The sequence below is a fragment of the Mesocricetus auratus genome, unplaced genomic scaffold, assembly GCF_017639785.1.
Source record: "Mesocricetus auratus isolate SY011 unplaced genomic scaffold, BCM_Maur_2.0 Super-Scaffold_100025, whole genome shotgun sequence".
In the NCBI taxonomy this organism is placed as follows: domain Eukaryota; kingdom Metazoa; phylum Chordata; class Mammalia; order Rodentia; family Cricetidae; genus Mesocricetus; species Mesocricetus auratus.
In genome coordinates this window covers 14,703,841-14,731,791 of record NW_024429206.1, presented here as the reverse complement: position 1 = coordinate 14,731,791, position 27,951 = coordinate 14,703,841, and the positions used below count along the sequence as shown (strand labels likewise).

Below are 27,951 nucleotides of genomic sequence, written 5' to 3'. Positions count from 1 at the left end.
AATACTAAAAGAAACTCACTTGTCCTTCGGGCACAATCCTCCTCACAAATGGGATCACATCATTTTTAAACCACGAACAAAGTTTTTCCAAGGACACTTGTGTAGAAATTGAGTTCAGCAAGTTCTCTAGCATCTTTACATCAAACTTGTTTTCAAAGTCAGCCTGAATTACAGAATTAGAAATTAAGACTTGTCTGACAAATTTAAACCAACAGTCCCCCAAAGGACAAAGACCTGCTTGATCTTTGGGGAAGGCAGTGAGAGGGGAAAAATAAAAATGAAGTACAAGGCCGGGCGGTGGTGGCGCACGCCTTTAATCCCAGCACTCGGGAGCCAGAGGCAGGCGGATCTCTGTGAGTTCGAGGCCAGGCTGGACCGATAGCCTACGAAACAATACAGAGAAACCCTGTCTCGTAAAAACCAAAAAAAAAAAAAAAAAAAAAAACATGAAGTACAATGATACAGATGCATGAAATGCCTTGGCAAAACCCATTACTTTACATGCTAACTGAAGCAAATTATTTACTTAAAAAGTTTTAAAGCCATTTCAAAGAATATGTTACTGAATTTTTTGTTTGTTTGTTTATTTGTTTGAGACAGGGTTTTTGTGTAGTCCTGGCTGTCCTGGAACTCAGAGAATTGCCTGCCGCTGCCTCCTCAGTGCTGGGATAAAGGCGTGCACCAATATTGCCCAGCGATGTTACTGATTCAATAATGAATGAGAAAGAACTTTATGCAATTAATTCAAATGAAGGCGAGTCACAACTCATGAAATAATGTATTAGTGAGCAATAGACAATAAACACACACAGAAGAGATTGTATCCTAAAGAAAATACAACTGGAGATGATAATACAAATACTAATAAGAATGCCCATGAGTGGCATAACACAATACTTTTTTAATCTAAATGCTGTAAGTCAATTAGCCAACACAAGAGGATTTAAATAAACAGTTTATCAGTAGATAAGATGGTGTCTATACTGCTCAGTCTGGCCTGAAACTCCTTGACTAAGCAATCCTGCCTCAGCCTCCAGAGGATCTAGTATGTGCCACTGCACACAGCCTTCAGATAAACACCTTTAAAGAGTATTCCTTTACTACAATCCATATAGTAGGAACATCCTCTCTTACTACATCGAACATATCGGCAGAAGCATGATACTAATAGGTCACTTAATGAAAATATTGCCCATTGAGGAACGACTTAGAGCTAATCGGACTCTGAATATGGATAAAATAAGGCACTATCAGCATACCATAGCACTCCTATGACCTACTATTATCTGGGGATAATCTGCCCTGGGTCAGGTCATAGCCTATCAATCTAGAAACACTCTGCTGCCCAGTCACACTTGTCAGCCTGTTAGTTCTCAATATTCAACCACCCATTTCAGAAGCAAGAAATAAATTAAAATGCAGAATACATTACCCGATGTCTAAGCCAAAGATACTGAGCACAAACAAGGTTTCCTTCCTTTAACTGCATAAAAATATCTCTGAGAACATCTTCACTATTCAGGAATTCAATCCAAGAACTACCACTGAGAAATCAGAGGGAAGAGCCAAGTTAGAAGTTTAAAAACATACTTTCCAAAAAGGTGTTGTTATACATCTTAACCACTTTTTTTGAACAAGTATTTATTTAGTGGGGGGAACTATGGTAGGCACACATGTAGAGGTAAGAGGACAACTTACAGGAGAGTCAGAGAAGGGAGTCTGACTCCCTGGAACTGGAGTTATCAATTATTGAGAGCTACAATGTGGATGCTGGGAACCAAACATGGGTTCTCTACAAGAAAAAGTGTACCTTATCAATGACCCATCTCTCCACCTTTTTGTTTTAAATAATTAAGTTTAAAAAAATGATCTAAAAATTCCATAGTGCCAAGTAAGCCTCCATTCGCAAATCTAGAGAACTCCTGTCATCTTCACTAATGGCAGTGACTCTCCAGTAAGGCACCCAGTTCAGATAATCAATCACAAGACAACCTGGAGAGATGGCCCAGTAGTCAAGAGCATTGGCTGCTCTTCCATAGGATCCAGGTTCAATTCCCAGCATCCATACAGCAGCTCACAGCTGTCTATAACTCCAGTTCCAGGGGATCTGACACCATCACACAGACATGCAGGTAAAAAAAAAAAAAAACAGTGCACATAAAACTTAAAGGGGGGGGCAGCAGAGTTCAGCCAGCTACAGAGCCTAGGCCACAGGAAATGATGTCTCTAAAAAAAAAGTAAGCCAGGCAGTGGTGGTGCACACCTTTAATCCCAGCACTCGGAGGCAGGTGGATCTCTGTGAGTTCAAAGTCAGCCTGGTCTACAAAGCTACACAAACAACCCTGTCTCAAGAAACCAAAAAAGAAAAAAAAAATTAAAAAAGGATTTCTTATGTAAAACAAACAAAAACAAAAGTCATTAAAAATTGAGTCAAACCAAATCAAGTCAGTTTTGTAAAACTTTTTACAAATTAGAATAGCAAAACAGAGTTTTCTGACAAAGAGAATGAATGGAAAAAAGACATTTTCTAAGCCATCTATCACAACAAATATATTTGGAGGGCATGTGTAGATATGTAGAAATTTTGCCTTAGCAACTATGATCCCAGAAACTGAATTCAAACAGACATACTCACATACACACACCAAGAATATAATTACTGCCGGGCGTTGGTGGCGCACGCCTTTAATCCCAGCACTCGGGAGGCAGAGGCAGGCGGATCTCTGTGAGTTCGAGGCCAGCCTGGTCTACAGAGCGAGTGCCAGGACAGCCTCCAAAACTACACAGAGAAACCCTGTCTCGAAAAAACCAAAAAAAAAAAAAAAAAAAAAATATATATATATATATATATGTATATATATATATATATATATATATATATATAATTACTTACACATACAAGACACGTTTAGCAGCACTGGGAAGTTAAGCCACTAGAAAACAGGCAATGAGCAGGGTACATGCCTTTAATCCCAGTACTCGGGAGGCAGAAGCAGGTGGGTTTCTATGAGTTCGAGGCCAGCCTGGTCTACAAGAGCTAGTTCCAGGTCAGCCTCCAAAGACACAGAGAAACCCTGTCTCAGAAAAAAAAAAAAAAAAAGAAAACAGGCAATGACCATGAGCAAGACAGGAATGACGACAAAGTTCTTAAGCCATATTGCTGGAAAGATAACATTTCCTGTCATTTGAACACATAGACTCTTCCTTCCCTTGTATACAAATTCACTCAAAGGAATACTATCTTTCTCATATCCCAAACATATTTATTTTATAACTGAAAAATTAAAAATAGAATGCACATACCTGAATTTCTCTGGTCCAAATGCTCCATAAAATGTAGTTAACTTTGCATGAGCCCTTAGCACCTATAGAAAAAAAATCACTTGATAATTTTAATAACATGTGTGGGCTGGTGAAATGGCTCAAAAGGTACCTGCTCTGTACACCTGGTGACCTGAGGTCAGTCCCTGGAACACACTGAAATGTAGGAAAGACCTGATTCCACAATGTCGCCTCCTGACCTCCATCCATGCAACACAACACAACACAACACAACACACACACACAAAGTGATGACATTGAGATTTTAAAAGTTTTAAATGCTAAAAACAAAAGTCATTCTTCTACAGAAGCCTTGTATTCATTCTCATTTCAACTCATATTATGGCTGAATTCCCATTCATACAACTTTTATTATTTAATATATCACACACTAAATAAAGAAAACATTTCTAGTCATATTTTATTATAAAGGCAAATGAATATTAAGTGTGGGTATTCTACTTAATCATTTACATTTGTTTAAGGGATAACTTATCTGGGTTAAACATTTATTTTGAGAAATTAATAGTTTTTAACATTTATTATGCTGCTTGTGTGGAGGGGGAGGTGGGTACATGTACCACAGCAAATGGGAGGCAGAGAACAATCTGCAGGAGTTGGTCCTTCTAGCAAGTGGGTCTCAAGGTCTGAACGTGGGTCTTCAAGCTTGGCACAAGCACTAAGCCATCTTGTCTGCCTTATTTTGGGAATTTAAATGCACATGTGCTCGTATGTATGCCCATACTGATCACTGCAGTCCATTTATTGAGCATTTAGCAACTGTCAGGGACTAGACAGAAATGTTTTATGGGATTGCTTGTTTGACTCCAAAACCAGCACACTACTTGAAGACCCATTTTGTTGCTAAGAAAGCTGAGGTACTGAACAGTCACTTAATACCAATCTGCCTTGAAAACAAAAAATGTCTTCATCCACAAATTAACTACCAATGCAATGCCATTACCTCCATGAAGCCATCAGAATAGGCAGGCAGGGTTTTGTCTTCTTTCTTTAGAAGCTAAACATGGATGGTGAGACAAAGAGGACATGTTAGGACAGGAATGTTCCGGGGATGCACCTAGTCAAAATACATCATGTATCAGTGCAAAAAAAAAAGAAAGAAGAAAAAACACAGGGAGACATGTTGCTTTTCATAGAGGGTGGACTTTCTGTGACTTGACAGAAAACATTATCTTTGAAAGTAAATCATATTTAAGCCCAAAATGAAAGGGATATGTTATATGCAATGGTATTAAGCAATAAAGAAATGACATAAGGGGGACCAGCTGTTAAGAGTATGTACTGTCCTTCCTGAGTACCCCAATTTGGTTCAGCACCAGGGGATCTGATGCCCTATTCTTGCTTTCTTCTTCTTTCTTTTTTCTTTTTCCAGATAGGATTTCTCTGGGTAACAGCCCTGGTTGTCCTGGAACTAGCTCTGTAGACCAGGCTGGTCTGGAACTCACAGAGATCCGTCTGCCTCTGTCTCCCAAGTACTGGGATTAAAGTGCTCTACCACTACCTGGCCTGGTGCCTTTTGTTGCCTCAGAAGAAACCTGCATTCACATGCACACACACATTTAAAAATAATAAAAGCAGCTAGGTGTGCTGATTCACACCTTTAATCCTAATACTGGGATGTAGAGTCATACAGGTCTCTCTGTCAGCCTGTTCTACAGAGCATGTCCCAGGCTAGCCAAGTGAGATCCTGTCTCAAAAATAAATAAAATAAAAGTAAATCATAAAGATATATTAATAAAAATATTGCATAAGTGCTTCATCTGGATTCATCGCTCTCCTCTCTACTGGCTCCAAGTAGACCTCGGAGCGTGCCCCTGCCTTTGCATCTACGAGTGGCCTGTGGTGTGTGGAAAATTAATGGGTGGCCAGGTTGAGACACACAAGATGTTTCTATAGTCTGGAGTTTGAGGATTTAAAGATGCAATAGAATGTATGAAATACAGTGTCTGTTTATTGGCTCTTTTTTGACAGCTGGTTGAAATTAAATGAGTTGAAAGGGAAACTCTGGGTACCGGTACATTTTTTAAAAGGCAAGAAGTCTTGCAATGTACTCTAATTACAGGAGAAGAAAAACTTTGGATTCCATCAAGACTCGATCCGAACAGAAGAAACCTCAGGAGGAGGAAAGATGACAGTTCATCTACAAGGTCATATTCTAATATGTGTAAGGAGACCTCATAAAAGGAAAGAGAAGTGTTTTGTTTTTGTCTTCACAGGAAAACTCATCTCCAAACAGTGAAAAAAATACTGGATGTATGGTGAATACCTGAAGAAGAGAAGATAGCTTCCCGGAGGACCATCAAACAAACAAGAATCCACTGTGTGGTATCAGTGTCTAACTCTCTCCATCTTGTTCTTATAATATCCATTTCTCCTTGCTTCTTAATACTCTTTTAGTCCCAACTCATTTAACTGAAGCTGGCTTTGGAGTTGGATTGGCTCTCCCACTCTAAATCCAAGCAAGCATATTGTTAAAATAAAATTCAGAATTTCTGTATTATGTCAAAGAGCCATTGATATAAGACAGAAGAAAACATAACTAGGGATTGTCATCTGTTTATACTCGGTTCCTTTTCTGAAAGTCTCATGTTTACTATCTTCCTTATTGTTGCCTTTCCTGGTATGCATACATATAAAAGTGGAAAATTTCTCTGTTAACATTAGTGTTTGAGTTTTCCAGAGAACAAGGAATTTCCTGACAGCAATCTTCAAACACTGCAGAAAGAAAATGGAGTCCCACTTCAATGACTCCACCTGATCTGACTTGATGCATCTGAACTGCCCCATATCATTGACTCCACCTGACAAGTACTTATCCTGAAACCGGTTTGGAACTACATCGCTCAACACAACTCCAGACCAATGAACTGATACGGTACACCTTCTACAATCTGGCCAGAGCTTCAGTCAAGAGCTTCAATCAACATTAGAACTTCAGTCAAGAACTTCAATCAAGCATCTCCTGTCAAACAGAGACTATTTAATCTATTTAAGACTCTTGTTATACTAACATTTTCTTCCCACAGGCTCCCATGAGATTGTCCCAATTCAGCAGGAAATAATTTTTGAGAATAATATGCCCCCTTTCCCTACTGTTGATTATATAGGATAGTTTACACCTGTTAGTGTTAGTTTTCAATTATTTTAGGGTTGGGATTGGAAGGTGTTCAGACTTGGGCATCTCTTTCAGATAAGTTTAGGATTTAGATGGGATAGATATGCTTAGTTTAGGATATAAGTAGATTATAACTTTCTTACCACCCACCGTCTATGTATATATGTTGCATATGTTTGAACTTTGTATCAAGTTTAAATCTTTTATTTAGACTAAAAGGGGAATTGTAGGGGTGAGCCCACAATACTGTCCACACTCCAAAGGGGCGTGGACAGGGGTATATGGGACAGGTGAGAATATAAGGGGAAGAGAAAGCAAAAGCGCTCTCTCTCTCTCTCTCTCTCAAGCTAGTCACGTTCCCAGAGCTCCTATTTCCCTGTGAGCAATTTATATATTCAATGAATATCTTAGACCTCCTTTTTCAGATAACATAATCTAGTCACATATGAAATTGCCCAAGCCGGGCACGTACACCTTTAATCCCTGCATTTGGGATACAGTAGTAGGCAGATCTGAGTTCAAGGGAAGCCAAGATTACAAAGTTCTAGGACAGCCAGGGCTACATAGAAAAATCTATCATGAAAAACCTAAACAAACAAACAAATAAATAAGAATATCCAGAATTTACACAGTAAGTAGATGAGCAGTTATCAGAAAGAGGGGCCAGAAAGAAACTACACACATCTCATTCTAGAATGTGCTGATGGATGCACATAGCTCCATGAGTATGCTAGGAACCCTGAACTTGCAACAGGCAAACTGTGTCTTATATAAACTGTCTCAAAGCTGGATGGAAAAGGGTAATTTAAGAAAAAAAATTTAGCCGGGCGTTGGTGGCGCACGCCTTTAATCCCAGCACTCGGGAGGCAGAGGAAGGTTCTGTGAGTTCGAGTCCAGCCTGGTCTATAGAGCGAGTTCCAGGACAGCCTCCAAAACAATACAGAGAAACTCTGTCTCAAAAAACAAACAAACAAAAAAACTTAAAGAAAAAAAAAACTGAAGGACAAGAAAATACATTTGAGCTGAGAGAATTATCATGAGCAATGAAAGCAAATTTTCTAAAAGGAAAACAGCTTACCCTAGTTTTGGCATAACTGAGCATTTCCTGGGTGGTTTCATAGGTTCTCCACTGGGCCTTGAGGCAGAAATTCACCACGAAGTCATCATCCTGTCTCAAACATACAATGAAGGCAACTTAATAATGCCAGCTAGGACATCAGCCTGAAAACTCCAGCTGATGAATGGAAACACACCTGGATTTTGCAGAGATTTTCTTTAGCCTCTTCTACAAGTTGCTGCCATTTGGTCTGCTCACTGGTGTCCGAAGAAATCAAAGCCAGTTTCTCCAATATATCATTTGATTTGACTTTATAAACAAGCTATAACACAAACATGCCATATTAAGTGACATGAAGCATAGGATCTGAGCGTGACATTGTCTCAGGAGGCTAAGGAAGACAGGATGCCATGAAAAGGAGACTCCTCCCTCCCTCAGGAACAAGGCTTAACCAAGGCAGCTTTGGTGGTCACAGTGGTACAGGTCTTAGATCCAGCACTTGGGAGGTAGAGTAGGGAGATCTCTGTACATTCATTACCAGGAGCTCTATGCCAGCCAGGGCTGGAAGGAGGATCGGGAAAGGAAGAGAGAAAGTTAACTCTTTTTTTTTTTTTTTTTTTTTTTTTTTTTTGAGACAGGGTTTCTCTGTATTGTTTTGGAGACTGCCCTGGAACTCAGTCTGTAGACCAGGCTGGCCTTGAACTCACAGAGATCCAACCGCCTCTGCCTACAGAGTGCTAGGATTAAAGGTGTGCCCAATCAATGCCCGGTGAAAGTTAACTCTTACCTATCTGGAAGGCACACCAGATTATTAGGAGTTATGTATGAAAGCTAGGTTTTATGTGCCCATGGTCATGTCAGAGGAGCAGCAGGTGGCACCTGGGCGTCAGTTCAGCCACCAGACTCAGGGCAATGATGGGGGAATCCCAGACAGGCAAGGCACTGTGGCTCCAGAATGTCCCTTGCTATTGCTGTGCCTTTACACGTTTGCTGCTGTTGTTATTTTCCTCTAGCATCTGGCTGATAGGGTGCGAATGGGTGTGGGGAATCCCCACTGCCTTTAATGTAGTCTGATTATCTCATGGAAATAGCCCGTTCTACTGGACATTTGTGAATTATTATGAAGATGATTTTCTCTTAAGCTGTACTATTTAAGTGAAGTAATGATTATATACAATAAGTGTTAGTTTAAATAGAATTTTGATGAATAAGAAATTTAATAAATGTAGTAAAGAATTATGACAGAGGTTAGTTCAGTGGGAAAATTAAAGGTAGGATATAGTATTGCACCCAACCCTGATAAAGCAAGGGCTGCAGACAATAGAAAATAGGACCAAGGAAGTGTCACACAGCTAGGACTTACGAGTTTCTCTTGAGGAGCCACATAGACTATGATTTAGGCTAATGATTAAGGAAAAAAAAATTGAGTTCCAGGAGTTAGCTCAAGTTCTTTTTGGTATTGGGAAATGTGTTCATGGGTTTTGGTGTGTATCATAGCTAAAACAAACTTTAAACAACTGATTTCATGTAACTAGAAAATAAAGAATTGGACAGGCAATGATGGCTCACGCCTTTAATCCCAGCACGCAGGAGGCAGAGGGAGGCAGATATCTCTGAGCTTGAGACCAGCCTGGTCTACAAGAGCTGAGACAGGCTCCAAAACTACAGAGAAATCCCATCTCGAAAACCAAAAAAAGAAGAAAAAGAAAAAAGAAAAAGAGAAAGAAGAAAGAAGGCAAGAAAGAAATAGGGAAAAAAGAAAACAAAGAATTGGATGGATAGTTAAGATAAGTGGACAGGATTCCAAAATATGAAAAGTGAAACTAGTAACTTGTTTTTCTGGCATTTTTAAAAACTACTGCCTTTGTAAATGGTTATAGCTGAAAGGCCCCTATCTATCGGAAGTCTCAAAGATAAATGTTTAACTGTGTGTGAGTTCTTGGGGACAATTTGTTTTTCACCTGTAATACATAAAATGCTTACTCATGTAAGGGAAATAAGAAACATGATTTTTTACTTGTATTCATTGTAATCATTCACTTAAAAAATAGAAGGTAACCACATTGTAATTTTTCTATTGCTTGAAAGATTTAAGCTATAAGGGAAAAAATAAATGAGAAGGAAGGCATCAGGAAGTAGTGAGAAGAAAGTCATCAGCAAAGAGAAACATCAGGGTAGAAGAACACAAGAGAAAACGGATAGAGTGGAACAAGCAACAGAAAGAATAATAAAATGAAGAACTAAGCTTTGGCCCTCAGAAAACTGCTCTTATGTCTGTCTGTCCAGTAGTTTGCCTACTCTGCACCTCCTCTTCAATGTCTCTGATCTGCTGAAGGCCTATCATTCATCAGCATCCTAGGTGGGATCCTGACATGTTGGAGTGTTCAAGCTTTCTTTATTCAAGTTAAGACACAAATCCAATCTAATTAAGCTTCCATCGGTGGAAAATCCAATCAGTAAAATATGGTCTATATACAACTAAGGACTACTGAGCCTTAGAAAAGAAGCCAATCTTGTAACTGACAACATGGACCAAACTGCAGGACATCAGGCTAGTGACACTTTACAGGTACGGAAGGATGATGAACAACCCAAATCAACAGAACTCACAGGAGTAAAGCTAAGATGTTGCTTATTTGTGAAAGGGCTAGAGGGAACAGAAGAGGGGAGCTTATCAAAGCGCGGAGTCTTCCAGTAAACACAGGAGTAAGTTTTAGAGGTCTATTAAACGGCGTCATGACTGGCATTAAAAAAAATGTGTCATTTCAAATTGCTACAATAGCTGGCCTGAAACTCAGAGACCTGACTACTTCTGGTTCTCGAAGTGCTGACATTACAGGTTTGTGCCATGATGCCCACCAGTCTGGCCTACTTATATTCCCCATAACTGGAGTTATAGACAGTTGTTAACCACTGTATGGGTCCTGAGAATTAAATCCTAGTCCTCTGCAAGAACAAGTTCTCTTAGCCCCTGAGCCATCTCTCCAGCCCCTAGAGCTCTTGTTTTAATGAATTCAAATAAAGCCCTTCTGCATCTCCTGAGCCTCTAGCACACTAAGAAATGTCTGTCCAATAACAACTTGAACAAATGAATGCTTACCTCAACATCCAGGCCAAACTGAATGGCAAAGCTCTCAGCTTCAGCAAATCTGTGCTTGTGAAGTAACCGGCTCAGTCTGAAGAGTTGAAAGAAATTTCACAAGATGCCTACTCATCGGGGAGTTTAAGTTTCTCAATAAAGGGCAAATAAGGCTTAAAAATGAGAAGTTACCTGTTTTCTGGTAACACTTCTGTAAGGTACCTAAGTACTAAATCAGAAACGGAGTCTTCAGATAGACTGAAAAAGAACATGTTACATTGTGATGCCCCTGTCATGAAGTAAATTCTAACTTAGCTGTTATGTAATAATTATCTGGTAAACAAAGCATAACTTACTTAGGATCACTTTTGTGAATTCCTTCCAGAAGATATACAGTATCCTACAACCAAAAAAAAAAAAAAAAATTAAAACTCCAATATAAATCCAACCAGGCACTTCATTAGAATAATTAGGGGCTGTCTTAAGCACGTAACAGTATAATATCACCATCACAGGATAAAAAAGTTAGGACAAGGACCTCAACTTGCTGCATTGAGACATGTGATCGGTGTAGTATTTTGCCAAAACACCTTACAAGAATCGAATTAAAATGAAGCAAGCAGCATTGGGGAGGCAGAGGCAGACAGATCTCTGTGAGTTCGAGGCCAGCCTGGTCTACAGAGCAAGTTTTAGGACAGTCACCAAAACAATACAGAGAAACCCTATCTCGGGAAAAAAAAAAAAAAAGAAGCAAGCAGACAAATCCAGAGGGAAATCCTACAACAGGCTGGAACTTCACAACTGTCAATGTCTCAAAAGACATAAAGGACCAGGGAGCCACTCCCTGCCATAATAACCAAATTCAGTTAAGTGAGCCTGGATTAGATCCTGGATGAGGAAAAAGAGTTCCAAAACGCCTCCAGGGGCTGGCAAGATGGCTTAGTCAATAAAGGCACTGGCTGTTAAACCTGAGGACCTGTGTTGGATCCCCAGAGTCCACACTGTAGGAGAGAACAGATGTCCACAGCTTGTCCTCTAACCTCCAAAGGTGCACTGCCCCCATACAAAATAAATGGTAAAAGCTCTAGAATAATACACATAACTGGTAAAATATTAGTTTCCAAGGTTTATTTCCTAATTCTTTTGTATTAATGTTAAATTTCCTAGCATATTAGTGTATTGGAAAATCATAATTTTTGCCTTCTTCTTTGAGTCAGGGTCACATGTAGCCCACAATGGCTTGGAATTAACTGTGTAACTGAGAATGACCTTGAATGTCTAAATTTCCTGTTCCAAAGTGCTGGGATGACAGGCCTGTACAATCACACTCAACAGAACTGCCCTATTCTTACCTTTTACATGTAATTATATAGAATGTGTGCCTGTGCCTGCATGTCACAGTGCAAGATAAATAAAGTATCTTAGTAAGTGGAGGTCAGAGGACAACATACAGTTCTTTCTTCCATCATGTGGGTTAAAGGCAACAAACTCAGGTTACCAGATGTGGTGACAAACAACTTCATCATAAGCCATCATATTAGTCTTAAAAATAGCCTTATTCTCTAAAAAGAATTATTTACATTTTATGTGGGTATTGGAGTATGTGTACGTGCACCATGTAGATGCATGGGCCTGAACATCAGAATGGTGTTGGAGGTGATTATGAGCTACCATGTTGGGAACCAAATTCAGGTCCTCTGCAAGAGCAGCAGGCATGCTTAGCCACTGAGTCATCTCTCCAGGTCCCAAGAATAAAGTTACTATTCATTACTATTCACACACACACACATATAAATAATTTTTAAATTATTTATTAATTTATGTATATAGGTGTTTTGATTGCATGTATGTCAGTGCAAGGGTTGTGTGCCTGGTGCCCACAAAGGCCATAAAAATATATTGGGTGAGGCGGGCATTGGTGGTGAACACATTTAATCCCAGCACTCGGGAGGCACAGGCAGTAGGATCTCTGTGAGTTCGAAGCCAGTCTGGTCTGGACAAGTTCCAAAGCAATACAGAGAAACCCTCTCTTGAAAAACAAAAATTAAAAAAAATACACACACACACACACACACACATATATGGTAAAGAGGAAGTGGAGTTACAGGTAACTGTGAGCTACTGTATGGGTGCTGAGAATCAAACAGTTCCTCTGAGCCATCTCTCCAATCCTATAGCCTCATTCTTAAAAGATACTGAGGAATTTAGAGGTGAAAGATCAAGAAGTATACAAGTTCCAAAATGTGTGGGAAAATATAACATCCGTGTGTGTGTGTGTGTGTGTGTGTGTGTGTGTAAAAAGAGATAGAATAAATATACTAAAATGTTTTTTGAAAAGGATCACAATTGCTAGGCAGTGATAAGTTCTACTCATGCTTTTCTTACTTGTAAAAGTTAAGGAAGAAAATTATACCATAGTAGTTAAAAATGTGCATACACATACCGTGCTAATTCCTGTTTGAACTAAAGAAGAAACGCTTGATACTTCCAAAGAATACAGTATTTCCATTGTAGGCAAAGAATAGATGATGAGGTTTCTCATCTACAAGAGATGCAAACAGTTCAGTGAGCTAACACAAACTGATCAACACAAGTCAGCTCGTCCCATCAGGACATCTACTAAAAGATCCTGCACAAAGCTAAACACAAGTCACAACCTTCTCACTGGTATTATTTAAATGCTATATACAAAATTGTGTTCTTTAAAATAAAGACAGAAACAATGGCCAGGTCTATCTCTCCATCCGCTGAACGAAAACACGCACACAAATCCCCTCAGTTAACTCTACAGTGCTACACTGTCACAACAGTCACCCTAGTAAATGTTCTCTCCATTGGGCCCTCCCTCTCTTTTTAGTCTCTTTATCTTCCCTCTTCTCTGCCATCCCATTCCTTCTCTTCCAGCTCTGGAGAGTAAACTCAGTGCCTTGCATACACTAGGCAGTCACTCATTCATCTTCATCCTTTGGCTTTTGTCATAGGGACTTGCTTGGGGTATCCTAGACTAGCCCTGAACCTATGACCTTCCTGTCTCAGTCTCCTAAATCCTACAACTACAGGTGTGTGATAACACATCTAGCTCAAATAAGTTCAATCTTTTTGATTCCTAAAATATTCTGTTTGAAATGAAGAGTCAAGATTTTCATTTTTTTCTCTGAAAAATGGAAACCAGTTCAGCAGGTTTACTTCAAGTTTCTCAAAGTCTATGTGCATGCCAATTTAGCATGCTGTGGGCATTACTTGACATTATTTCTCTCTGTAACCCAGGCAGACCTTCAGCTGGGACCATGCTGCCTCAGCTCGCAGATCAGATGGGAATACTGGCCTGAGCCACTAGAAGTGGCTAATAACTGTGATTTCTAACTCACAAAACAGACAATTATGAAGTAAAGTCTCATAGTACCTTCTCCTTTGTTGTAGCTGTCAGAGTGACTAATTTGAGGTTTGCAATCCCTTGCCTAGAAGAGAAGAGAAGCTCAAGTTAAACTAGCTTTGTAGGCCGCTAAGTATAAGCTAAGGTAAAGTGACATTCTCACAGGAAGGTTAAAACACATTCAGAGAAGACCGTGGATTCCGTTTTCACAGAATCTGTGTCTAATATAATTATGTACAAGTTCCTATTACATTACCTATTTGTGCCAAATAGAAACTGGCAAATAATTAATTGGTCCTCCTCTGCCAGGTTGTTTCAGATGTGGTTCTGAACACAAACCATAATAAATGATCTGAATAAACCTGGTGCTATGAAAATCACCACTAACTAGACTCCAACATACCAGGTAACAGATGAGGGAGAATCCGCCTCTGTTGTGAGAAGAAACTGTTCTATGGGAAGAGAAGGCCAGTTCCACACAGGAGTGAGAGTGTAAGCGTCCCACAAGCTCAGCACATTCTACAGAAGTAGTATTCAGTTAGACATCTTTATCATGTCAAAGTTAAACTTTAGGCTATGTTCCTTAATGCACACTGAAGTGAAGCATGCATGCATACACACACACACACACACACACACACACACACACACACACACAAATGCACCCCAGCTAATGTCCTTGTCTAACATTTTTATTAATAGACATATTATCAGGGTGGAGGATGGAGCTTCATGACAGAACACTCGCATGGCATTAATGAGGTTGTGAGCTGACTCCATAGCGCAAAGGCTCAAATAACAAAAAAGTGGTCATAGTAAAATGAAAACACTGAACAAGTATCAAAAACATACATCAGTATCGAGCACAAAAAGCAGGTTGTCGATCAGCTGAAATGACTTTGCACCTGAAAGAGAAAGGAAATGCCTAAGGATTTTATTTCACTATTACATAGGACCCTGTTCCAGCTGTAAACTACCATCTTCATTGTGGGAACACCAGACCTTGAGCAGAGACCCACTTCCCCTTCTGCCTGGGAGTAGGCAGCTGTAAGACAATGTTTAGTAAAAACATGTTTACTAAAAACGATACAATAAGTTCCTGGCCACTTCCCCTTCTGCCTGGGAGTAGGCAGCTGTAAGACAATGTTTAGTAAAAACATGTTTACTAAAAAACGATACAATAAGTTCCTGGGAAAGGCCTTCCCACGGAAACCGCCCTGACCTCGACCTTGTCCAAAGACTAACCGCACCTTCAAAAACCCACACACATCCACCTCTGGGGTCAGAGCAGAACCAGCCAGGGGAGAGGAGAGAGCAGAAGCTTCTCTGGTGGGAGCTTTTCTTAGGAGGTTTTCTTGAACCTTTTTGGAGCCTGTTTAAAGTTCTCTTTATATCGTTGAACGAGTCTCTGTGTTGTCAATCCCCGACACCCTCCGCACGTTCTCGGACACAGGCCACGCTGCAGACGTGACACTTCATGAAAAGGTAGACTACAGTTTAATGAAGTTCCCATTTTCATCTATTGCTGCCTCAGTTTTGGCTTTTGTTATTGTTTAGTTTCAAGGTGACCAGTAAAACAAATTCTTTCCAAAGGTAACAATTGGAATAAACCATGAACATGTGTGAAGAATCACCAAATGAATCCGGATCATTCACTGTGGAATAAAATGGCCCATGCTTGGAAAAGTGGCTTATACATATACCCCCAGCATCACAGAAACCCCCACAGAACTGCCTCAAATCTGAGTCAGTCTTGGATACATAGTGAGTTTCAGGTCAGCACAGACTACAGCAAGAGTCCACCTCAAGAACAAAACCAAAATCAGGGTTGATAAGATGGCTTGCTCATAAAAGCACTTGCCAAGCCTGAAAACCTGAGCTCACTCAAAGGAACCCACAAGGTAAAAGGAGAGAACAGATACCCAGTTTGCCTCTGATTGCCACACGTACATTAACGTAACCAAATCTGTACATGTATTGTACAAACTAAACAAATGTAAAAGGAAAACAAAGTAAAAATGGACCAGGAGCCCTGCAAGATGGTCAGTGGGAAAGGGCTGTTGGTACCAAGACTGACAACCTGAGAATAAGCCCTAGAACCCACAGTGGAAAGAGAACAACTCCTGAGAGTCAACCTCTAACACGCACGCACGCTCGCTCCGGCATGTGCACACACAAAAACAGACACATCATTCAATCTCTGGCAGTACATGCATTATGCATGGCAGTGCAAGCATGTACTTCTAGCACTTTCGGCGTGAAGGATGGAGGATTAGAAGTTCAAGGTGCCGGGCATTGGTGGTGCACACCTCTAATCCCAGCACTTGGGAGGCAGAGCCAGGTGGATCTTTGTGAGTTCCAGACCAGACTGGTCTGCAAGAGCTACTTCCAGGACAGCCTCCAAAGCTACACAGAGAAACCCTGTCTCGAAAAACCAAAAAAAAAAAAGTTCAGGGTCAGTCTCAGTTACACAGCAAGCATGAGTCCAGCCTGGGCACATCTAAGAGTGGCAACAGAAAGTAGTGTCAGTGGCTTATCTTTACCTTGAATAATCTCTGTGTCCACAAAGTTCTTAAGGGACATTTCTTTTTTGGTAGGATCTGATTCCCATTTTGAGAAAGCACAACTACCAGCTCCCTGGGAAAGAGAAAACAGACATCAGTTGGAAATCTCAAGCCCAAACCTTCCAGGATTTTCCACAAAGCAGATGCACATAAGCTGTACACATTCTGAGTGCAAGCACACGTGTGTATGTGGTTACAGGGGATAGGGTGGGGGTATTGGAGCATGACCCTCCAGGGCTTTAGCAAAGCTAAGCAAGCACTCACCTACTATGCCATATCCCCAGCCATTTTTACTTAATTTCCAGGCAGTGTCTTGTGCTAAGTTGCCCAGGCTGGCCTCAAACTTAAGATCCTCCTGTGTGAGGCCCCCGAACCAGACAGGTCTGTAGGTTAGGCTTGCAGGCATGGGCTAACACCCAGCTCCAAGGAACTTTTATCTCAGTTTTTCTCTTAGCTCAAGAGCAGACTGGAAGGACTGAAGAAATGCTCACTGGTTAAGAGAGCTTGCAGTTTTAACAGAAAACCTGAGTCTGTTTGTTAGTATTCACTACCAGTGGTCCACAATTGCCTGTATCTCAACTCCAAGGGATCTGACACCCTCTTAGGGCTTTTGCAGGAACCCAAACTCACATGGCACACACATAAAAAAATAAAAGAACAGACAGAGGAGAACAGTAAGGTGTTCATATTCATTGTTACCACTTGAATATCTCAGTACACATATTCAAACATCTCATCCTAAAGAAAACCTCTTCCAACACTTTTAAGTATAGCCTTTGTTAATTTAAAAAAAAAAAATCCAGGCAGCAGTGGCACACACTTCTAATTCCAGAACTCAGGAGGCAGAGGCAGACGGATCTCGAAGTTCAAGGTCAGCCTGGTATATTCATTGAGTTCTAGGTCTGCCAGGGCTGCACGGTAAGACCGTGTCAAAAAAGTAAAGAATCTCAGAGAGAGACTAAACACCTAATGACTAACATAGAAATTTTATAATTTCCTTTTACCCCTACTTTTTTTTTTTTTTGGAAACAGGGTGATGAGATTAAAGCTGTGTGCCACTATGCCTGGCTTGTTTCTTTTGACAAAGATTTACTTTTATTTATGTTTTATGTGAGTGAGCATCTCTCTGTGTATATACACATATGTATAGGTACCCAGGGGCCATGAGTGGGTATGAGACCCCATGGAGCTGAGTTACAGACATTCATGAGCTTCACAATTTAGGTGCTGGGAACCAAGCTCTGATCCTTCTCAAGAGCAGCAAAGGCTCTAAAGCACTGAGCCTCCAGCCCTGATTTCCCTGTTCTTGTCACATTACAAATTAATTTGTACTTTAACTAAAAAGAAACATTTTATGTAAAAGCAAAATTCATAAAAAGAATTACCCCAATTATCACAGGAGTTTCACATGCAAATTCTCCAGCCACAAGATTAAGACAGCCAAGACTGTGGTAATTTTCAGTAGAAATGAAACTACATTTGAACTGTCCTTGTAACTGCAAAATTTAAAAAAAATTAGAATAATACATGTATATATGTGTGTTGAATAAAAATCACAGAAATCTGTTCAAATCAGTATCTGTGCTTTTAAACAGAAACATTACTGAAGTGTTATATTATAGCAATTCCTAAAGTACCACTAGTACAATGATTAATCACAGAAACAGCCTCTACATTCATAGTAAGTAAAAGTTCTAAAAAGATAATATGACTTTCTTTTCTTACCTTCTTGGCCAAATCCAAGTCTGTGTTCTCAATTGCTTCATAAAAAAAAAAAAAAGTCATCTAGACATAGTATCGATCCACAGATTCATACATTCATACAGACTAAATATAAGACAACTCCTTTTCAGTTAAAGTGAAATTAATACATCCTAGGCCAAAGGATACAGGTCAGGATCCATAAATTAGTCTCTTTGACCAAGGATCTTCCCTGACAGCCTGAGAGATACCCAAGAGATTGGCTGTGTTAGCTGTATAAGAGCCTTATCAAGCACCTCTATACCACCCCAACTTCTACTCAAACCTAAGTCTCACCTGCAAAGAATTCACCATTTCCCATTCTGGCTCAGAACATTTTTTACCTATTCTGATCCTGCATTAACTATGAAAAATGATGTATTTTAAATGTTTGTCTCTCTGTGTAGTTCAGGCTGTCCTGGAACTATGTAGACCAGCCTGGTTTAGAGCTCAGAGATGCTCTAGCCTCTCAGACCTTGGATTAAGGATGTGTGCCACCACTGCAATCGAAAATGATGCATCATGAAACCTAATCATATACATGGGACCTAACATATTATTAAGCCTGCAATAGATGTTGGTAAAGTTTGTCAAAACAAATTCCTCAGTTTTACCTGGCTCAGTGCATTGTTTTGTGTGTTTGTTATATATGGTATATGCATGATAGTGTATGGGTGCATGCACCTTGCATACACATGCAGAGATTAGAACAGGGCTTTGGGTGTCTACCTCTATAGTTGTGCTCTCTGTCTGACTGCCTTGAGACCCTCACTAAACAGGAAACTCACTGTTTCAGCTGGGCTGGCTGTCCAACAAACACTGCAGATCCACTTACATCAACTCCCACCCATGATGCTGGAGTTAAGGCAGCTATGCCAGCTTTTCACAGGTGACGGGAATTTGAATCAAGGTCTTCACGCTTAAAAAGCAAGTGCTCTTACCTATTGAGCCATCTCACCAGCTCACTTTTTGATATTTAAGGTTAGTCATTTCCACCACTGTGTTCATTCTCTCCTTCAAAAAGCCACTTAGTTGAGATACAGTCCGATGGTAAAGTACTTGCCTAGCATGTACAAGACCCTGGGCCTTATGTTCAGTATTACAAAAAGTCATTTACTACTGTATATGTCTTTTCTTACCAGTTAAGCTATAAACTGTTAGAAGGCTGTAACCAAATGATATTTCTTCATATTCTACCATAGCTTTAGCAGATAAGAGTTATGTGTGCTCTGAATACTTCAAATTACACCCAGTAACACAGGTTTTTTTAACTAAGTTAAAATATTCTTAAAGGGAATATTTGAAGAGTTACTTAAAAACTAATAAACACTGTCACAAATCAATAAGAAAATACATTACCTTGTTCAATTTGTGAAAGCTGGAGGTTTGTAATATAAAAAAATCCATTGTTTGTTAGAAGCAGCATGTAATAGGTACCTGGTAAAATAAAATCAAAACCAGTTTCTCTAAAAGGAAGTGAATAGGAGAGTCAAGGCAATACTGGGAACCAGCTCTAAAACCTGTCAACAAGGAATTTGGTCCTGGGCATACACATACACACAAAACAAGTGTAGTTTAAAAAATTAAAAAAAAGGCCGGGCGTTGGTGGCGCACGCCTTTAATCCCAGCACTCGGGAGGCAGAGACAGGCGGATCTCTGTGAGTTCGAGACCAGCCTGGACTACCAAGTAAGTTCCAGGACAGGCTCCAAAGCCAGAGAAACCCTGTCTTGAAAAACCAAAAAATAAAAATAAAAAAATAAAAAAATAAAAAAAATTAAAAAAAAATGAGCTGGGTAGTGGTGGCATACACCTTTAATCCCAGAATTTGGGAAGCAGAGGCAGAGGCAGGCAGATCTCTGTGATGTTAGACCACCCTAGTCTATAAAGTGAGTTTCAGGACAGACAGACCTGTTACACAGAGAAACCCTGTCTTGAAAAACAAGAAAAAAGATAACAAAAAAAAGTTTTTACATGCTAAAACCTACACAGACACAATGTTCTGCCTACATACCAGAAGAGGGCACCAGATTGAATTGTAGATAGTTGTGAGCCACCATGTGGTTGCTGAAAATTGAACTCAGGACCCCTGGAAGAGCAATCAGTGCTCTTAACCTCTGAGCCATCTCTCTAGCCCCCACACAGACATTTTACAGGAATGTAACATCACAATGAAAAAAATTTGTATTTGTGAGAAAAAAAGCTAAAAATATATTTCCATCTAAAAAACACCTATTCTCAGAAGCTCTCTTACTTTTCCTTAATAATCTACATCCACTCTGCTCAAAAAAGAAAAATGTGCCAGATATAGTATCACAAATCTTTCATTACAGCAAGATACAGAGGTAAGCATATCTCTATAAATTTGAGGGCAACCTGGTCTACAGAGTAAATTACAGGCTAGCCAGGGCTATATAGTGAGACCCTGTCTCTAAAACAAGCAAAACTGGTTTCTTGTATTAATTGCATTGACAGAAACCGTACTGTGATTTAGATGGTACAGCAATGAACTTACAATGTTTATTAAACATAAATGTGCATACTTGATTGGGTTATTCATAAAAAAAAACATGCAAAAATTCAAAGAAACTTACCTTCATTTGAACCATCTTTCTCGATAATGAGATTCTGGTAAGTACGATGATACTCATCATTAGCTGTCTTCACAAAAGCCTAATCACAAATGAATTCCAAACAGCAAGAGGAAACGGAGATAAATAACAAGTGAGGGGTATACTGTTTAAGCCCTACTCATCAACTAACATTAGCAATGACAGACTCCACCCTAGATGCTCTGGCCTGGAAAGGGAAAACTGGACAAGCACACTCAGTGTGCTCAGAGCTTCACAATTCACTTTTGGGTTTACTTTGCATGTTCCTGCAGTCTGATTCTTAAACTCAAGATAACAATTTTCTTTTACTTCAATATGCAGGTTAAGCCGGGCGGTGGTGGCACACGCCCTTAATCCCAGCACTCGGGAGGCAGAGGCAGGCGGATCTCTGTGAGTTCAAGACCAGCCTGGTCTACCGAGCGAGTTCCAGGACATGGTCCAAAAAACAATACAGAGAAACCCTGTCTCGAAAAAACCAAAAAAAAAAAAAAAAAAAAAAAATGCAGGTTAAGTAACAGCTTACCAGAGTAGGTTATCTAAGACATTGTTGGGGTAAAAATGGAAAACAGGGCTCTTACTTTGGTGAATAATGTTTGCTTTGATGTTACATGGATAAGATGTAAGTTGCCACTTCTTTCACCGACCAAAAGAAACTTTCCCTCTTGACACAGGCCCACCACATCCACATCAGTATCTGAAAATTTCACATCACATCAACATTACTGGAGACTTTCAATAATCTTTAATTTCAATTTAGAAAGTGCAAAATTTTCACACCAACAAGACAATGATTTATAGCAATCTATGCCAAATATGATGATGCATGCCTACAATCCCAACATACAAGAAACAGAGATATGAGGATCCACAGGGTGTCTCTGTGTAGCTCCAGCAGTCCTGGAATTTACTTGCTCTATGGACTAGACTGCCCTCAACTCAGATCCCTCAGATCCACCTGTTTCTGCCTCCTCAGGGTTGGAGGATCACAAATTTATACATAGCCAGGTTGCACACTGTATCACATGTGTATTCTAAAAGATTATTACAGGGTGGTATATCCCAGAAGTAAGGAACTTGGCAACCCGCCTCCTTCATCTGTACAAACCTACAATGTGTACAAGATTAGGAATTTGACCACAAATGGCTCAAACATTAGGATTCAAATACTAAACCGAGGAGAGGTGGAAGAAATACCACAAAATCAACAAGAAAATAAAAGGCTTGCTTACATGAATGCCCCCCTAGACATTCTGAGGCAAGGATTATGTCAGCATCCTCTGAACCTAAGGCCCAACAAGTACTGATGATTTCCTTGAAATTCACCTAATTTTAATTCTTATAACAGTGGATTAAAGAAAACAAGGCCCATTAGAATCCAGTAGCAAGCCGGGCGGTGATGGCACACGCCTTTAATCCCAGCACTCGGGAGGCAGAGGCAGGTGGATCTCTGTGAGTTCGAGACCAAGCCTGGTCTACTGAGCGAGTTCCAGGACAGGCTCCAAAACAATACAGAGAAACCCTGTCTCGAAAAACCAAAAAAAAAAAAAAAGCATCCAGTAGCAATCAGGTTGACTCTCAGGTATTTTACTCTGTCAGACTTACCAAATATAAGATGCAACTGAAGTGCTCTACATGTGCTGTCAAGCAATATCACTGTATGGTCAGCAACGATTACAAAGCCATCGCTTAAGCTGCATGCTTGTATCTTTGGACTCAGTGAGGCCTGGAGAAGAAGAAAACATGACCAAAAGTAAAATAATTTCATATAAGCTTCATGGTACTTACTAGTATTTTCATAGAGCCAGGTGTAGCAGTGTACACCATTTTTTTATAAGATTCCAGTACTCAGTATGTTATACCTAGCACATTATACATCATAAGGTAGGAGACAACACTTACAGGTTCGAGAGTCTTGTATTAAGCGGGTCACTGATCAATCAGGGCTGCAGGAAAAGGACTTGGAAGCCTTGTTTCTCCTGGCAGTCCCAAGCAGGGACAGAAGCCAGATTTATAAGCAAAAAAACCACAAACATTTCTTGTCAAGTTACAGTTACCATTTTCATCAATCAGAGGTTAAAGATTTGGGACTTTCCTTGTGTCTTCCATCATGGTAAACCAACACAAATTATAAGACTTTCAATCCAACCAATCTGATTCATTTGTTCTTTATGTAGTTAGGAACAGCTATAATGTCTTAGAGAACTAAGGGGCATAACAGACTGGTTCAGCAGGGCAGTGGTGGCGCACACCTTTAATCATAGCACTCAGGAGGCAGAGGCAGGTGGATCTCTGTGAGTTCAAGGCCAGCCTGGTCTACAGAATGAGTTCTAGGACAAGCAAGAATGATTCACAGAGAAACCCTGTCTTGAAAAAACAAACAAACAAAAGTACTGTCATATACCTTACTTTAAAACATAACCAGACAAGACTTTTCTCTTTAGTCTGCCTAGTCAGTCATCAAGTACTTGTATATTGTATGGCATATCTCAAATTTATATAGGATCCTAAGTAAGGATATGAACCAGGATGGACACAGAAGAGCAAAGGTATCTTGTTTAACCACTTGTCTCCCAAAAGCTGCTATCAAGTTAAGGTACCAGGCATCAAGAGGAATACATGACTCAAGCCTGACTTAAAGTCTCAGTATTACACTGAAACTAGGGAAGGGAGCCCTGGTGAACTGTGTGAACTAGAGAATATACACCTCCCTGAAAAAGAATCCATATAAGGCAGGATAGATATACCTAACACCGACATTGAAAGTCTAGTGAAAATAATTCTGCCTCAGCCTCACTGTCTAACTTATCAGAGTTCATTTAGCCTGTGACTATATTTGGCTTGGATTGTGTAGTACACACACACACACACACACACCCCTCTGAACAATACACCTAACTACCTCCAAATGCCCTCAGACTGGCATCTGCATCAGGCTACTCATACCAATCTCTGAACAGTAAAATAAATGTCTGTGTCCTTAACAATTAAATTTAAATAGTTTCTAGTCAAATGTATTTCCAATGCAGTTAGGTACAAAGCACAGAAACGTGGTTGGGCTTCAACTGGTTTTAAGTACATGTGCAGTAAGGCAAAATTGTATCAAGAAGTTTTTAGGGAAAATCCCCAATTTACTTTATTATTGGAAAGTACATGTGCAGCATAAAAATGATTATGACCACCATGCCTTTAATCCCAGCACTCTGGAGGCAGAGGCAGGCTAATCTCTGTGATATTGAGACCAGCCTAGTCTACAAGAGCTAGTTCCAGGACAGCCTCCAAAGCCACAGAGAAACCCTGTCTTGAAAAACAAACAAAAATGATTATGACCTAATCTGTCAATCAAAACAGAGAACTGCCTATATTATGCCTCTTAGCAATCAAATGCCTCTTCCTCTTGAACCCCATAAAAGGAAGCCACAAACCAGGGAGGCCTTGAGTATCCTTCCTCCTGCTGCTTTCCTACAGGGCATTCTAGTCTTTTCTATTGCTTTGCTTTGCCTTGAATAAAATCTCTTTACTATTTCTGAGCCTGGATGAATTATTATTTTCAAGTTTTTGGGAAACAGTCCCAGAAAGTAGAAACACCGGACTCCAACCACCAGTCCTAAGAGTGCTTATCTTGGTAGAGAATGGGGCAGACCAGATCAGGGAGGGAGCCCTAGTCTTCAAATCTATTGGGAATATCTTATTTTCTAAGAAGACAGCAGATAATTCCTTTTTTTTTTTTTTTTTTTTTTTTTTGGTTTTTTGAGACAGGATTTCTCTGTGGCTTTGGAGGCTGTCCTGGTACTAAGTCTTGTAGACCAGACTGGCCTCAAGCTCACAGAGATCCACCTGCCTCTGCCTCCCCAGTGTTGGGATTATAATTCTTTATACCAGTTTATATATACTAACCCCCCCCAGGGTTGTTTCTATTTTAATTTTGAGACAGTGTCTGGTTAATGTTTCCCTAACTGGGCTGGATTCATTCCATGACTCAGGCTAGCCTCCCACCTGTCTCATCCTCCAGACACTGGAGTCACAGAATTGATCCAACACATATACTGCAGCTTGCATCCACCCTGCTTGTGAATTAGGGAGCGCTCGAAACGCTGCTAAGATGACTCACAGGCAGTATGAGATCATTACCTTCTCAGAGGAGATCCTCCCAAGCAGGTCTACTTGATACAGTGCAGTCACATTTTCTTTCCTTGAGCCACCATTGAGATGTCCACTTCCAGTGTCATCACTTGTTAGCAGCTCAACACTGTTCCACATGCTTCTGAGACTGTCTGTGAGAGGGAGGGACTACTGTCTTTCCTACAACAAATAAAGTTACAGACCAAATTATTTTTGTGCATAGGATCCACTTCTTTGGGTAATGAAGTGTTAATCAAATAACAAAAAGTAGTATCAATATATTAAAAGTTAACTTCTTCGGACTGGACAGAGGCCATGAATGCCTTTAGTCCCAGCACTTGGGAGGCAGAGGCAGGCTGATCTCTGTGAGTTTGAGGCCAGCCTGGTCTACTGGGTGAGTTCCAGGACAGCCATGATTACAGAGTGAAACCCTGTCTCAAAACCAAACAAAAGAGGGGGGATTAGGTTCCAGTTTGTATATGATACTGGGGTGGAACTGAAGTTAGGTGCATGGCAGGAAAGGGCTCTATCGTGGCTATGCCCTCCTTCATGAGTCGGCTCCTACCTTCATCAAAAACTACACTTGATGGCCGGGCGGTGGTGGCGCACGCCTTTAGTCCCAGCACTTGGGAGGCAGAGGCAGGTGGATCTCTGTGAGTTCGAGGCCGGGTTGGACCGACAGCCTCCAAAACAATACAGAGAAACCCTGTCTCGTAAAACCAAAAAAAAAAACTACACTTGAAACCCAGGCGAGGCTGTTGTCATTAACAAACACAACTCATATCATCTGTACACCGAGTGAAACCAAAGCACCAGGATAGAAAATGTCCCTAGATAACTTTGGAGATCTGAGAGGAAGGGGGGTGCTACAGATGGCTTATCAGTTAAAAGTGCTTGCTGCTCTTCCATTGAACCAAAATTCAGTGCCCAGCACTCACATCAGATGGTTCACAACTACTTATTAACTCCAGCTCCAGGTGATCTGATGACCTCTTCTTGACTCCACAAGCACCTGCACACAAAAGAATGATAGAATCTTTATCTTTTAAGCATATGAGCCGGGCAGTGGCAGCACACGCTTTGGAGCCCAGCAGTAGGGAGGCAGAGACAGGCCCCATCTCTGTGAGTTTGAGGTCAGCCTTGTCTGCAGAGGGATACACACAGAAACACTGTCTTGAAAAGAGAGAGCTAGAACAATTATGAATGAGACAGAAAAATGTTTTGCTATTATGGTTTACCTTTTTTCTTTCTTTCTTTCTTTTTTCTTTTTTTTTTTTTTTTTTTTGGTTTTTCGAGGCAGGGTTTCTCTGTATTGTTTTGGAGGCTTTCCTGGAACTCGCTCTGTAGACCAGGATGGCCTCGAACTCACAGAGATCCACCTGCCTCTGCCTCCCGAGTGCTGGGATTAAAGGCGTGCGCTACCAATGCCCGGCTCTTTCTTTTTTTTTTTTTTTTTTTTAGAGACAGGATCTCATGTAAACCACACTTGTCTCAAACTTGCTGTGTAGACAAGGATGATATGATTTATGTGTTGCTGAGGCTCCTACCCTGGCCAAATGCTAGAGAAGCAATGTACCAACTGACTTACATTTCCAGCCCTGAGATTTACAGTTGAGACTAGTAACCAAAGGGTTGAACACTGTGTCAAGTTTTTTTTTTTTTTTTTGGAGACAGTTTCTCTATGGCTTTGGAGGCTGTTCTGGAAATTGCTCTTGTAGACCAGGCTGGTATCGAACTCACAAAGATCCACCTGGCTCTGCCTCCCGAGTTCTGGGATTAAAGGCACTCGCCACCAACTCCCGGCGTGTCAAGTGTTATGCTCGGCAATTTTATCCTTTTATGGTCCAGGAATTTAATTTCTAACACCAGCGAGATAACAGACCATATTACGGAAAATAAGTGTAAAGTTACACTGTTTGGACTGTCTCCCAACAAGTAAATGAATGCTTGTATAATTACAACAGCAAAGAAGGTCCAGAGAAGTGAAGGATTTAAGAAATACTTGTTTGCCGGGCAGTTGTTGTGCACGCCTTTAATCCCACCACTCAGGAGGCAGTGTTTACATGGTTTACATGAGATCCTGTCTCTAAAAAAAAAAAAAAAAGAAAGAGCCGGGCATTGGTAGCGCACGCCTTTAATCCCAGCACTCGGGAGGCAGAAGCAGGTGGATATCTGTGAGTTCGAGGCCAGCCAGGTCTACAAGAGCTAGTTCCAGACAAAGAAACCCTGTCTCGAAAAGCCAAAAAAATTAAATAAAATACTTGTTTGGCAAAGGAGGTGCTGAATCCTGAGCGACGGGAAACCAACTATGTCAAAGAAAATAGTGATTGCAGGCACTCGGAAGAGTGCAAAAGCTCAGAGACGGTGGGAGAGAGGTAAGGTCTTTTAGACTGAATTTTCTACTTAGTGCAAGGAAGCGAGCTAAGCGAACAGGTGATAAGCACAGACTTCTCGCATCGTTGACTGCGGGAGGAAAACAGATGGGACAATATAGTATCGTGAACGAGATAAGACAGTTAATGAAGTTATCCACGAACGCTCAGAGGGCCAGCCAGCTGGAATCGCCTCCAACTTTTCTCCCGCCAGCGTCAATCTGACGAAAAGCCCCGAAATGGGCTGAAGCCCCGTCTGTTTTCACCTGACACGACTCCCGCTTCCCTACAGCAGCGCGGCTGAGCCCTCTCACCTGCAGCTGGAGAAACTAAAAGAGAACTCTCGAGTTTCTCACTCTTCTTCCTGACCCACACAACCGCTCCTACTCATTTTAGGTTCCATGCCACTGCTTTGAATTGGCGGGAGAACACCGCGTTCAACCCCTTCTACGGGGGCTGAAGCAGGCCAAAATTCTCTCACACTCGAAATAGGAAACTGCCCCACCCTAGACCAAATTGAATCCCTGCTAGGGAGGATTCATTTCACTGTGTATTCTTGGCCCCACCCACGTCGCAGGCT

General features: G+C 40.7%; 1 protein-coding gene across 1 annotated transcript in view; it reads right to left on the bottom strand.

Annotated features, from left to right (window-relative positions):
* Kntc1 (kinetochore associated 1) overlaps positions 1–27,913 on the bottom strand; it is a 75,027-nt gene extending 47,114 nt beyond the window's left edge. Inside the window, exons 1-23 of the mRNA XM_040731143.1 lie at positions 27,686–27,913; positions 25,938–26,011; positions 25,009–25,179; positions 22,483–22,603; positions 21,459–21,574; positions 20,863–20,941; positions 19,630–19,707; positions 18,256–18,290; positions 17,916–18,026; positions 16,510–16,603; positions 14,819–14,871; positions 14,370–14,485; positions 13,997–14,051; positions 13,037–13,135; positions 10,950–10,993; positions 10,786–10,851; positions 10,615–10,690; positions 7,711–7,836; positions 7,536–7,625; positions 4,286–4,339; positions 3,304–3,365; positions 1,433–1,544; positions 20–163 (exon numbers count right to left, since the gene is read on the bottom strand). Coding sequence (XP_040587077.1) covers positions 20–163; positions 1,433–1,544; positions 3,304–3,365; positions 4,286–4,339; positions 7,536–7,625; positions 7,711–7,836; positions 10,615–10,690; positions 10,786–10,851; positions 10,950–10,993; positions 13,037–13,135; positions 13,997–14,051; positions 14,370–14,485; positions 14,819–14,871; positions 16,510–16,603; positions 17,916–18,026; positions 18,256–18,290; positions 19,630–19,707; positions 20,863–20,941; positions 21,459–21,574; positions 22,483–22,603; positions 25,009–25,137 — 1,860 coding nt within the window. The 5' untranslated portion in view covers positions 25,138–25,179; positions 25,938–26,011; positions 27,686–27,913. The remainder of the gene's footprint in view (positions 1–19; positions 164–1,432; positions 1,545–3,303; positions 3,366–4,285; positions 4,340–7,535; positions 7,626–7,710; positions 7,837–10,614; positions 10,691–10,785; positions 10,852–10,949; positions 10,994–13,036; positions 13,136–13,996; positions 14,052–14,369; positions 14,486–14,818; positions 14,872–16,509; positions 16,604–17,915; positions 18,027–18,255; positions 18,291–19,629; positions 19,708–20,862; positions 20,942–21,458; positions 21,575–22,482; positions 22,604–25,008; positions 25,180–25,937; positions 26,012–27,685) is intronic.
* Positions 27,914–27,951: the final 38 nt, after the last annotated feature.